This window comes from Fistularia commersonii, chromosome 11 (assembly GCF_037954325.1).
Source record: "Fistularia commersonii isolate RoL2024-O1a breed Wild chromosome 11, RoL_Fcom_v1.0, whole genome shotgun sequence".
In the NCBI taxonomy this organism is placed as follows: Eukaryota; Metazoa; Chordata; class Actinopteri; order Syngnathiformes; family Fistulariidae; genus Fistularia; species Fistularia commersonii.
Genome location: NC_141294.1, coordinates 6,242,164 through 6,256,449, shown reverse-complemented (window position 1 = coordinate 6,256,449; position 14,286 = coordinate 6,242,164). Strand labels below are relative to the sequence as shown.

The 14,286-nt window shown below is 39.1% G+C and overlaps 1 protein-coding gene across 1 annotated transcript; it reads right to left on the bottom strand.

Annotated features, from left to right (window-relative positions):
* Nucleotides 1-922: 922 nt before the first annotated feature.
* Nucleotides 923-10,830, bottom strand: pnisr (PNN-interacting serine/arginine-rich protein). Its single transcript, XM_086154673.1, has 12 exons — nucleotides 10,724-10,830; nucleotides 10,094-10,203; nucleotides 9,784-9,984; nucleotides 6,151-6,386; nucleotides 5,635-5,797; nucleotides 4,770-4,960; nucleotides 4,449-4,589; nucleotides 4,260-4,359; nucleotides 3,631-3,684; nucleotides 3,075-3,269; nucleotides 1,737-2,835; nucleotides 923-1,252 (listed from the first exon to the last, which is right to left on the bottom strand). Exons 2-12 carry the CDS (start codon nucleotides 10,188-10,190, stop codon nucleotides 1,219-1,221), a joined length of 2,511 nt encoding a protein of 836 aa, XP_086010799.1. The 5' UTR covers nucleotides 10,191-10,203; nucleotides 10,724-10,830; the 3' UTR covers nucleotides 923-1,218.
* Nucleotides 10,831-14,286: the final 3,456 nt, after the last annotated feature.

Sequence of the window (14,286 nt, the reverse complement as noted above, 5' to 3'; positions counted from 1 at the left end):
GTGGAGAAAAGTGTCAGGGGTACGGAGTGATAGACGACTATCGGCCAGAATGAAAGGAAAGGTGTACAAGACAGTGGTGAGACCAACCATGCTGTATGGCCTAGAAACTGTAACAATGACGAAAAGAAAGGAGGCAGAACTAGAGGTTGCAGGTTCTCTTTGGGAGTGACCAGGATGGATAGGATCAGGAATGAGTCTATCAGAGGAACAGCACATGTTAGATGTTTTGGAGAGGTCAGAGGAGCCAGACTGAGATGGTCCGATCATGTACAAAGGAGGGATAGTGAATATATTGGTAGACGGATGCTGGAATTGGAGCTGCCATACAAGAGGTCTCGGGTGAGACCAAAGAGAAGATTTATGGACGTAGTGAGAGAGGATATGAAGGTAGTTGGTGTGAGAGGAGATATAGAGAATAGGGTTAGATGGAGAAGGTTGATTCGCTGTGACAACCCCTGAAGGGAAAAGCCAAAAGAAGAAGATACTTTATCAACAGCATCATTCATGTGTACAAGTGCCTGTTATTTGGAGTCTAAAACAGAAGACTATCAAATAGGGCACAAAGGTAGGATGGTAGGATGGCAGTGTACATATACATATGTGTGTCTTACAGAGAAGAATCACAAGGTTGTTTGCTCTTGTGTCAGCATATCTGAAATACCTTCAGGCTCAGCTTATGTTCGAATGGATCTATTGACAATTTGAAAATTAAACTGTTTGACATCCCATGTTTGGGGGAGAAACTTCATGAACTGAAAGCTTTGAGGCCCATTTCCAGCGACTACATCAGGATGACAGTAGTCCTTGCTTTTCTTTCCACTATGCTTTGATCAACAATTTCAAATATATTATACCTGATCATGTAATGAGAGACAACATAAGCCATTCATTTTGATAGTAATAAAAAAGATCCAGAGAGGTATCCAGGACAAACAGTTTTATTTGACATCTTACAATGGTTGGAAAAAAGTGAATCCTGTTAAGATTTAAAATGATGCTATTTCAGAGTCCACCAAGCTTTGTATAGTGATACACGCAAAAACTCCTACCATTCAAAATGTTCTTCAGTCACACTTTAAAAATAACAATATATTTACAAAGATGAAAGATGGATCAGGGGGATTCACCTACACAACTGCCTCTATAATGAGACAAGCCTGCTCAACTCATGGAATTTAAAATGGTAAAGTGCACAGATAAGTGTGTTAACTGTGCTTTTCAGCGTCTGCTACGATGGGACGGGGATGCTGACCTGAAACAGACACAGTGGACATAAAATTAATACTGCACCATGCACAGCCGTGCAGACTATAATGTAAAAGACATGCACAAAAATATCCCTCGAAATACCAGGCAGGCAGAACAAACGCTTCAAATAGTCTATATGGCGAACTAATGATCTGGCTACTCTAAAGCATCAAACTGACGCTGCAGAGCACATAGCCGATCCATAATTTAGAATAAACATGGATCTTAAAAACCCCAACCCATACCAGACAGGAAAAAATTAAGACTCACATTCCAAATTGCAAATGCAACACTGGCTTAACTACATGTGAATGAAGAGGCAATTTTTTGCATAACCATTGAGAATTGAGATGGTTTTCCATCAGATGGTAAGAGCTACGAAGATGAGACATTTTCAATTTTTTAAAACGCATTTAAATACATTAAGGGCCTTCAGAGAAATCAAAATGAGATTATAGAAGAATGAAAGAGAAATAAACAAATACTACCTTGATCGCGACTTAGACTTGTGTTTGCGGCTTGCCTTCTTACCAGACTTGTGAGATTTTTCCGTCGACCTTGAACGACTACGTTTGGATTTTTTAGATTTTTTGTCCTTACTAACTTCAGGTGTAGGGGATCTGCTGGACTCAGAGTCTGAGTGTCTCTTGCTAACTCTGGCGGAGCCCTTTTTGCTTGCTTTGCTATCCTGTCTGGAGTGCCTGTCACTGTGTGTGTCACTGTATGAGTCGCTTTCTTTTCTTTTCTTCGCTTTGCCATTCTCCTCATTAACTAAAGAGATGCTCTTTTCTTTTTCCTTCTCTCTTTCTTTGCCCTTAGCCTTTTCTCTCTTTTTATCAGCCTCCTTTTCCCTGTCTTTCTCCTTCTTTTTCTTGTCTTTCTCGTGACTACGGCTCCTCTCTCGCCTCCTCTCTCTGTCTTTGCTGGAGGCCTTTTGCTTGTGTTTGCTACTACGACTATGACTGCTGTCCCTACGCTCCCTACTTCTTTTTCGCACCTTCTCCCTGTCTTTCTCCCTCTCTCTGTCCCTGTCCCTGCTCCGACTGCGGCTGTCTCTGGCCCGCGCTCTGGCCCTATCTCTGGATCGGGACCGACTCCTACGGGTCCGTCGCTCTCTGGAATCACTACGGTCTTTCCTGTGGTGGCCGGAGCGCTCGGCACTGCTCCTCCTCCGATCTCTAGCTTTTTCACTGCGATGCCTGTGAGAACTTGGGCTGCGGCTACGCCGGCGAGCTTTGTGTGAGGTCGACCGGCTACGCCTCCTCTTCTTCCGCGGGGAAGAAGATCGAGAGGAACTGCGGGAAGACGCTGAAGAAGAGGAGGAGGAACGACTACTACTGTGGCTGGAAGTAGAGTGGGAGCTGCTGCTGTGACCATTGGTTGGAGAATCGCTGCCAGCTCGGCCAGATTGTTCCTTCCCCCTGACCAAGTGCCTGCCTTCATTACCCTCCATGACACTATGGGACCTACGCCTTTCTGCCAAGGGCTCCGCCTCCCTCTCCTTTACATCCTCTTTATGAAAATTCTCTAACTGAACCTCATCATATTCCCCCCTTTCTCTGATCAATCTCTCCTTCGCCATTTCTTCTGTGGAAACAATAAAGATGCTTGTTGAACAAAACCACTTAGTTTTCACAACTCATCATTTCAATCATTTATATTTGAGAGTTCCGTTACTTGGACATTTTTTTCGTTCCTCCTGTTTTATGACCAGTAGTTAAGAATGACCAATGTGCTGCTAGATTGATGTTTCCATGTAATCGAGTATTGAGGAATGCATTGTGCCACCAGCAGACAAATTAATCTTTGAGAACTTCAAGACTAACCTCTTGCATGCAGAGCCTCCTGAGCTTGTTTTTCTTGCAGCTGCAACATCTCCCGCTCTTTGCGTCGAAAGGCATCTTGCTTCTCCCGGATGCGGTGGCGCAATTCCTCCTCATCAGTGTCGGAGGACTCAGACCCTCGAATGCTGTGATTATCCTCATCCTCACTCTCATCTGAACCATAGTCACCCAGCCCGCCTGCCACAACAGAACCCCCATGTTGTTGAGTGTTGGAAAATGACTGTCATTATTCCTCAGGTTCCACTAATGAAACCCTCAATCTCAATCGAGGGGCCCAATGAAAGGCACTTAATCCTGTATAGTTCTGAATTCGAAACCATAAATGCCCTCTCAGAAACCAAAACAAATATGTGAAGAGAGCATGCTTCTATTGTTTAAGAGGAAAACTTAACCCAAATAAATCATGGTGGCACCACTTTATGTCTTAAATCTTAAAAACTAGGTTGTTTATTTGGGTATGTCTGGAGCTTGCAGCTTTTCCCCACACTCCTGTACAGCCACCCACCCACCCACCCACTACAGAAAAATGGATACTCACTGAGACCAGTCAGAGAAGCCAGTGCACTTGACTGTGCCAGCTGTTTTGCAGGAGCTTTGATTCACATCAACAACAGGAACAAAATGTTAAAACACATACTGCCATTTTCTCATAGGCAAGAGAGTCGCTAGAGAAGGGGGGTCACAGATAAAGCACTATTCACACGGGCTGCCATTGGTAACAAGAGAAAAAAAAAAGCAAAAAAAAAAAAAAAAAAAGGAGAAAAGAGAGAGGGTTAAACGATCTTCAGTCATACAATACAGGTAAAACAGTCGATCAGGAGGGAAAGAACCAATCTGTACTAATGCAGTCATCTCAATGGAGAACGTCACTTGGCTCTAAAGGAGGGTCCTTGGCAGTCAATTCTGACACTCATGTCAGTCAGTCGGCAGGACCTTAAATATCAGGTATCAGGAGAACCCGATTTAGAAAAACAGTCTTCTCTCTGATGCATTAGCATAGAATGGTTGAAAATGCAATGCAAATTCCCATGTTTGCTTTCCGATGACCGTAGCTTAAAAGGGCATAATGTAGAACTTTCTTATTATGCACATGTATGATTTGCTTCAGGTTTGAGCTATGTGTCTGAGTAAGATGTATGATGCATAAACGGTAAAGGAAGAGCAGACCTCGAGTAGCTTTGCGGTGAGATTCCTTGGCAACATGCAGGATCTCTTCATTTGTGACCTCAAGAAGGATCTCCGTCAGGAGCGTTTTTGTGATGATCATCTACAACAATTAGACATCTATTTAAATAATAGGCACTTCAACTGCAAAAACCTGCATGAAGGATAGATGACTGGAATTGCACAACATACCAGCTGGAATTCCTTTTCCTCTTCTGTCATTTCAGGTTCACTGTCCTCTGCAGGAGGAGATGGGCTCCGCTCTGGAATTTCCCTTTTCACTGGGATTTTTTCCTCATCTTCGTTATCTTCATTCACCTCATCATCACTGTCCTGATACAGATAGGTGCAGGGAGATGATTTAAAAAAAAAAGCCATAGCAGAGCCTGATCTCATAGGCTCATATCAAAATTACAGTCAAGAGTATGTCTTGTCTTTTTACTAACAACACAGGCAAACTGAAGTATTCTCTCAAAAGAGATCACAGGTTAAGGCCAGAAACACTTTGCTTACAAATTTACTCTTGCGAGGCAAACGAGGACCATCACCACCGTTGTCTGCCTCATGCTCTTTGCCATCATCTTTTGCCATTTCTGCACGCTCCTTCTCCATCCGCTCTCGCTCCAGTTTCTTCTGCTTCTCTCTGTCCATTTTTTCAAGCCCCTCCCGAATCCATGCAGGTAAAGTGCGCCTTTTCACTGCATCTAGGGGGGAAATTCAAGGTCAAATTGTTTTCATTATGCTGACACACAATAGCTTTCGATAGCCTTTTTGACAGCCATTCTTTGACTTTTCTGGTTAGTTATGCTTAATTTGATCATTATATAGAATAATAAACCTTGAGTACAATATTTTAGGTACTAGTGTATTGTTCCATTGGAGAGTACAATGTGCAAGCAGTCATGTCACTCATTGGATGCATATCCCTTCAGTTCATATCCTTAGTTTGTGAAATCAAGTCAATTATTGGTAAGAATGAAAACTCTAACTTCTTAGGATGTATGTGATGAAAATATGAACACTGGCTAGATTTCTTTTATAAGGTTAGGTCTTGATACTTGGAATGTGTGTGTGTGTGTGTGTGTGTGTGTGTGTGTGTGTGTGTGTGTGTGTGTGTGTGTGGCAGCGATGTAAACAATCTCTGCTGTACAAAGTACTAAAAAGTATTTTGAACTGCATTTTCATGTGTACTGTCTCCTGCATTGGCTGCAGAAAACCAACACTTTTTGGATATAAGGAAAACTTCAGTAACTTTAAAAAGGACAATTCACGTGAAAAGACTATTTTTTGCTGTCACATCACTTTTCCTGTCAAATCTGATTGTCCCATGATAATTGTTATGATTAAGAGGCTGAAAATTAAGCAGGGCGACACTTACCAAGTGGTGCTGGGGCTTCCTGTTTGACAGGGATCTGGATCGGAGATCTTGGCCTGTCCCTGAAACCAGGTGGTCTGGCATCTCGCCTGTTCGGAGGAGGGCCCTGCCAGTATGGGGAATGAAAGCCCGTGGGTGTGGGGGGAAAAGATGAAGCAGCTCCATGCTGGGAAGAGAAAGCACAAAATTGTAATTAACAGACAATAATAACAGAAGATCCTTGCTAATTGCCATAAAAGTTTTGGCATTGTACCCGACAGAATGTATTCAGTCCATCAAAGGTGAAAGGGCTTGAAGCTGTCAAATTGAATAAGGGAAAAAATCTAATAAAAAAATACCAACCATGCCGGATCCTCAACATTCCAACACTTGGCTATAAACCGCAGCTCAAGTGGGCAATGACTAACACCTAGATGCTGGGATGCGGTACATCTTGAGTCATCTGTAACATCTTGTGTTACTTTGCTGTTGGACGAAAACCCAAACGCTTCAACAGTTTCTACTGCAGCATCTGCATACCTGATAATCAAACTGGTTCATGGCCATGGGGGCCATGGCGTAGCTGTCGGGCTGTGCCCCATACCCATGGCTGTTCTGAGGGTAAACCCCACGGTGGGCTTCAGAGTTGAACTCCGCGCTGTCCTGGCTGTTGCTATCCTCACTGGGGTTCACAACATCCATTGGTCCTGACCCTGGGGGGATCCAAGGCTGATCAGGAGGAGGTGGAGGAGGGGGTTGGCCATGCATTCCCCATTCTGTTGTTGATTAAAAAAAAAAAAGAAAAAGAAAAAAAACACCAAATAAAAATCATGGGCTGTTTCTATAGAAAAATTAACTCAATCATCTTGTTTCATTGTACAATTCAGATTAAAGTAATCACCCATTCTGTTCCTTTTACCATATAAATATGATCTAAACAAATCATGTGAACCAAGACAACTTGATAATACAGAGGAAGATTTAGTATGCACTCGAAACTAAATCCTACTTTTTTCAACTAAATATATTGTTGGAGTAAAACTGCATATCAATGAGGGGAAAAAAAGACAATGGTATTTTTAAAAAATACAAGCTAATAATACTAGTAATCAGGTATATCAGTCCATAAAGTTGTTTTAATAAACACATTTATATAGAGTACATTATCTAGTATATCAAGTATAGTAGTATGTATAGCTTAACAATAAAGAAATTGTCTTGATGCACACATTCTATGAATATGAACTTACATTTGAGCAGAAGAAATTTGATTCACATTACTGTTTGGGAATGAGTGTACCACACTGCGGACAGGAGGTGTGATTGAAATGATTTAGATAATTAAACAGCATGTTGCCCTCTTAAACACTTCGGGTGCCAAGAAAAACCTAAAAAGTCTCACACACACCCACTGATAGGTCCTTGGTGTTGACTTGTTTTATGAGAAGCTAAGAACGATAATCTTGATAAAATAGGACTTTTGACCTGCAAAATAACTAATGAAATCAGAGCTTTGCATTCACCCAAGCTAGAAAACTTTAAAAAAGGGGGGCATATATATATATATAAAAGATTGCACATTTATCCAAACACAAACTCAAGTTTGTGTTTGGATAGACTCAGATACTCTTTCTGCGTTTGCTTTTCCTTTTAATTTTCATGAGCTAACACTGACTGAAAGTCTCTACTACTAGTATTTCTAAATACTTACCAAGTCCTATAAATTTGTTATTGACAACACCTGCTTGAAGGCCAAAAAAAATTAAAGTGTTTTTTGACACTTTAATAATTGGAAAGGAAGAGTTTTACTCAATATCTCTCCATAGAGAAAAGAATTCATTAATTTCTCGTTAGAGACGCTTCTATTAGATTATGAGGCAGTGGACATTAGTGCAAGCTGCCCCAAGACGCCCATGCACACACGAAACCAGCCCTTTGATATCAGGGTCCCAGGACATAAATATACATGGGCTAGGGTTTCACTTGGATTTCCTACAAGGACACCTCTGGGAAAAAGCTTTCATAAAGTTATGATTTAGATTCCCGTTACATGTTAAGCAACAATATATTCATGTTGAAAGCATCGATTTTCCTCAAACATTGATAATAGACACCCAGATTACTCTTAAGAGGGCTCGTGAAAGTTTCAGTATTTCAATACTTTATCAATAGCACCTGCTGAAAAAAGGGGTAGTAATGAAAAGGAGAAATATAAACTGAAATCAGACTATTCATCCTTAGATCAATTAAATGACACTAGGTGAAAAAAAAACATCAGATCCTAGAAATTAGTTACATGGAAAACACGAGTAATGCAACTCTTCTGAAAATGGAATAGGAATGCCGAAGCTAGAATCAAGATAGATTCAACAATGTTAAAGGGTCCATCCACTCAGGAACACAGAGTGTGAAAACAGACCATTATGTTTTAGTTTGCAACAAAGAAAGTACAATAATAATGATTCAACGTAATTTAAATATCTTCTTTATGACAGTAGGTTCCAATTATTTAAATGAGAAATTATGTGTTGTTACACTTTAATTTTCTGTCATTTTAGGTTAATCATGTTGAAGAAACCCCTCTGATTGTACTGATTTACTGGTAACTGCAATTTCTGATCAAGAAATTACAGTAGTATTCTGTTTTAGCCTAGTTATGTGTAAAACTAGTATTTTCAATATCCTGAAAATATTATCAGTTGTTGAGTGACACTGTTTGAAGTCAGCATTTTCAAACACATGTGAGACGGTCTTAAAAAATATTAGTCCTGTGGGATCAAAAAAGGTATGAAGTAAAAGTTTCTATGAAACCATTTTAAAATACTGCTCCAATGGTTGTATTCTTACAACCAAATTCTGAAAAACGGCTTTAAAAGTTCAAGAAGTACACTTCCTGAGAAATATAAAAATGGTTTGCTTAGTACTATAAAAATAGAGAAAAACTTTTGGGCATAAGCATTAATTTTAAGACAATAAATTTGACTCAGTTAATTCCGAAATTACAAATAACAAATAAAAATAAAACCAAATAAACATGTGACACCAGAATCTCAAATAAGTATTATATCTCAAAAATAGTTACTAAATGTGATTATATATTTCTTGTTGGGTACCGTCTCATATGTTATTGTTGCAGAGTGCGAACACATGGAAGTGTATCATGGGGTGAGATTATAACATGGATCAAAAGAATGTAGCATGGAGCAAACCAACTGGGAAGCAAGAGAAGACCACAGATGATATTCTGAATGAGACCAGAGCAGATCGTACATAAGATTAAAATGTGGGATGTAAGGTCAATCAGAACAATTGCTCAATGCAAATACACAGGGCTGCATAACTATGGCTCCATGACATGGTATCTATCTATTTACTGTTCAATCATTTGACCTTTTTAATCTGGCTACTCTCTGGGAAGTCATATCATGCCAGGATAGTTGAAAGGTGTGCATACAATGTTCACTAGCACAGTGGTTCATACCAATGTAGCAGGAAAAACCTAAAAGTAAAAACTCTCCTCATCACCTTCAAAGTGTCTTTAGTGACCCCCAAATTGAATTCTATGATTTGGGCATCACCCCTGCGCATGACACACATCTGTGACTAACAAGGAGCACTATTCACAACTGTTAATTTTGTTGATTGAATCAGGAAAACACAAAAGGTATAGGGTCTCACCTGCCTCTGGCTATGACATTATGTACACCAGTAGTGAAACATCACCACGTCATTTAATATAACTGCTTGAAATGACAAAGCGCATTTTTTACGACTCAACCAAATATTCTGTTCATTCAACAGATACAAAATAGCTTTCAGCTATGTCAGGTTCAACTACTTCTGTCACTTTCTTTTGGGGATTTGTGGTCCATTTTGAGACGCTAAATTAACAAAGTAACTCAATAATGTGTGTGAAATTGAACAAAGAAAGTGTATACAACATAAGTTGTGGTGGTTTTAGTCTAAACACTTGGCCAAGGGAGAAAAAAGGTGAGAGGACTTCTAAAACACTCCTTCAGTAACCCTTCTGTTAAAGACAGCTCAAGATGAGAACACCAAAAAAAACACGAATTCAATTAGGTATATAGTGGCGATACATTGAACATCTGCACTGAAATACAAGTGCAGGCTGTACTGTAAACATGTAGAAGTAGAAAAAGTAATCATACATACCACTTCTTGGGTGTGACTGGCTACCTGGCTGCCACATTCGGCCAAATGCTGCATCGCCCTGGAATGTCCCATGGTTGCTTTGTCCAACGGGTTCAAGGCCTGGTATGTCCTGGCCATTAGGTTGGATTGAGGGTTGTTCTGACCCTGTAGATTCCTTCTGGGCGATCCAAGCTTGTGCCAGGGCAGCCCAGTCGACTTGACCTGTGCACACCCCGAGAAACAGCCATTGTTGTAAATACTACAGACTTTCAGAAGTGTAGATGCTTGGGAGCTAACACTATTCAATAGTGCAAGTGCATTGCTCACTGACCTGGATCTTGCTGGTGCTGAAAAGACTGCATCCACTGCTGCTGGCTCAGAGGCCACTGCGGCCAGGGTTGTCCCCCCTGGTCCCACATCTCCCTCATCTGAAGTTAAATCCTGAAAAATTAACGTTCAAAATTCAATTTAACTTCAATTTTAATGAATAAATAATGTGTTGCACAAAAAAATCCAGTGAATTATTTGCTATATGGTATTAGGATCGGGTTTCATCGAATGGCTAAAAACCCTGCAAGCACTAGCGTCGTGCTAATGTTAGCGTAAACGGATTGACAAGCTAGGTCTGGGACTTGGATCAACAGCCAATAACAAGCTCTCGTTTGATATGGAAATACCACTATTAACCAGACCAAATCGTTTTTTTTCCAAATAGGGACTGTTAGTAAAGATATGCGCCGTGAGCTCCGTGAGTCGGACATGCATTTGGAAGCTAGTGAAACTAGCTAACATGAGCTACCGTTAGCCTGACTCAGAATGAAAGCTAACATCAAGCCCAACGCATGTTGAGAGCCTATATAGTGACGGGGCAACAAACATGTTTTGGTATTGAATTATGCGCAAGGAAAAAATTGTCAAATACAAGCGTGGGACAGCTGTAGTTAGAGCAACGTGCCCTCACCTTTTCCAGTCTATTTCTCTTCGGAGCTGCTGATGTTCCAAAATGGCTGCACCGCACTAACAACTGCGAGGAAGTGTGAACCAACAGAGGCTCTGCTGTTGACTCGGGTTCCTGTCGGGAATTTAACAATAAAAGATCAACATTTTCTTGGAATTGTGGAGAAACATGTACAACTTTCGATTATATCGAGTATTTGAAAAAGATATTAAAACACCAGTCAGCGTAGGAGTCATTGTAGAATTTGGGGTCTTATTACGACAATAGAATTCACAAGTATCTGCGTGTGTTATCATGTGTGGTAAGTTTAAAAAGTTGTATGATGTATGTATGATCATGTTTTCACCGTAAATAAAGAACTAATGAATAGCAATTTATTATCTTAAAATGTACATCTTTAGGTAAAATCCATATCCCTCTGGCCTTTTTTAACTTCATTGATTTCAAATTCGCCAAAAACAATAGCAATCTATTTTGACAGTGTCTCTTTGAGGAAGATATGATAATAATAACAAGTATTATTTTTTGCCAATAAATCAGATAAAATATATAGAATAACATATTTTATGCATGTTCCATTAACCACAGCCAACTAATTTATTACTAAAAAAAATCTCCCAATAGGGTGTGGTATTCCCCAAGTCATGGAAGCTGCTCCTTATAGTATAATTTCCCATTGATGAAGGCACTCTTTCTATCTTGGTCTTTCTGGCCTCTCTTGAAAATGTCAAAGAAAGTAATATCAGTATCAAGCCAAAATTGATGGCATGACAACTGTGATACTCCAAAATTATTAGTAAATTAAGTATAATACCATATTGTATAATTACTACACTAATATTTTAAGAATACGTTTATCAAAAATGCCATTTCATATTTGGTTGGGGCAGCTATGTTGATTTTTCAGACTTAAAACAACAATAATGTCAACTTATGTGGCCTCAACTTATCTTAAAAGGGTTGATAGAATATGTCCCTGTTGTTTTGAAGTGCTAATTTAGTAAGTTAATTTCAAAACAATCTCTAAGAATTTTTAATACTTAGTAAGTTACATGTTGTGACATGCAGTTAATTGTAAATCTTTCATGGAAGGAAAAGATTCCCCCTTGTAAATTGGAATCCTGGTATGAAACATTTTGAGTAATCCTGGATTCTAATGATGAAATACCTAATTTTGGTATTGATCTTTATTAATAAGATTCACAATCATTTTCAGAAAAAAGCTGAGGTTGTCTGATGCAAACAAACAATGCCGCAAGAGGGGAGACATACCTGCTGAAAGGCCAGTAGAAGTGGAGAGAGATGAGAGAGCAAGGAAAAGTCAAAACTTATTCAGGATAACTGCCTAACAAAGATTTCGACAAAGAAAGTTGTGAAGTCTTTTTAACCCCACTGTGGAGTCTTGATTATGGCAAACAATTATTTCTACATTCAGAAATGTCAAGGTTAGATGGGTGACATATATAATTAAAAGGGATTACACAGTGACATTTCATATTTATAATTAATGTTTTATAGAACAGAGGAAAATATGTTTATAATAATGAATTTACTGTCTATCATTTCAGGCAAGGGATTCAAGGAAGGAACACTAAAAAAAAGCCAATAAATACTACTAAGTCAGTAAAAAGCTACAGGAAATGGTCAAAGCTGAAATAAGAAATAAAAACAGATGCAAGAAGCACTATCCTGGAAGCTTCTCCAACCTGAAACTGTTCAGGACATACGGATGTACCCTTCTATGTTGTTTTTGTTCCTATTACAGGATATTATAGATTATACATAGAGATGGTTCAATTTTTTTATTAAATTCAGTGAATAAAATGACAAATGTTTAATTGAAAAGTAGTTTGAGTTTGGGTGTTTATTTTAAATATCAAAATGATTCCAATTAATCTTAAAATCGATTAATTGTTGGTTTAATTGCTTGATAATAACCTGTAACCAGGTAATAACCTGTCTCAGAATCAGGATACTTTATTGATCACCAAGTGGGAAATTGCTCTTTGTTGCAGCGGCTCCTGCTCACAGGGTGCGGATGAGAAATATGAGCAGTTTTAAGTTTTAATTCTTCCCCACTTGACTCTTTAGCAAAAGCTGCTTTTAACAAAAAACAATTTACCCTTTCAAAACAATTCAAATCTTTGTTGCTTTGATATATTTCATGCCCCATCTATTATTAAAGAAAAAAAATCCATGAATTTCAGGAATTTTGGAAAAAATATGTTCACCACTGGTGAATGGTAATTTATGGCAATTAGAGGATGAAAGTAAATAAAGTGTTTCCTATGTTGATTGGCAATTGAAATTTTGGTGAACTGACACATACTCTACCATTAAAGTGGAGCCCATATTCAAGGTTACAAACTGACAGTGTTTGTCTGTTACTTATTTGCCACAAAATAAGAAACATGTTATATTTTTGAATAGACATCCATAACATTTGTCATTTTCTATGTATTCTCCACCGGAAGCATAGGTTTACATCCAAATAGCATGTTTCTGTTTCTTAATGCCTTTGCATAGGTTACTTCTTCAAAGTTGGAGGAAACCATAACGCTGAGTCCGCAATGAACTGCGACTGGATTGCTCATCACCAGATCTGTGACTGCCATTTGTTGTTTTTCATGCATGATCTACAAAAGTCCTGGTGTTTGCACATGCAGAAAAAATGTGAAGGTTGGTCAATATGTCAATTAATAACAAAGAAAAGTGCTTTTTTTTTTTCTCTACTGCACTATCACCCTCATTTGCTATTATTCATCAAATTTTGGATTACATCCCCACAGTGTTGTGTAATTCACATCACAGGATCTACTCTTCTGCAGCAACCCCCACCCCCAACCATTCGCCTGATGACATCACAGTGTGCTGTTTTAATGTACACAAAGCAGAAGGGCTGTGTGATTCCTGCTGTTTATATCCAGGTGTATCATTATATCATAAAACCACATTGATTACATCTCTTCTTTGGGGATATTTTTATGTGTTCTAAATTTGGATAACTAGCAACAAAGAAGCAAAGTGGAAGAGTGTGCATTGACAGTTTGAGAGGTATGTTTAACCATATAAGAAAGAAAAACGTGTTATTGTGAGAATGACTGAGCCATTGAAAGTCTTCGGAGTTGACAGATACACTGCCAATGCCCCGTACAGAGGGAGCAAATTTTGAGTTCTCTAAATTTATCATATCTGACAAAAGTTGGCATATGGTAAAGCATTAAGATAGCCTTCAGAACGCACATTTAAATGGTGCTTGATGATAATTATCTTTTCCATGAAGTTGGTTTGCTAAACTAACGTTCATTTACTATATCGAGGAACTGAGAGCCCCCCTCCTGCAATGGGGAATTGTGATGTCACAAAGTATGACGCCCCACTTACTAGGAGATGGAAAACTGTGATGTGAACATGGTCTGTGTGTGACACAGCCATCTAAAAAACCTCACATAGTTTAACCATAGATGACTGCTGCTTGCAGCAAATCCTTTCAGAGAACCAATCCCAGCATTTTACGGCATCACTCGAATTGAAAGAGCAGCCAAAGAGCAAAATGGAGCATATAA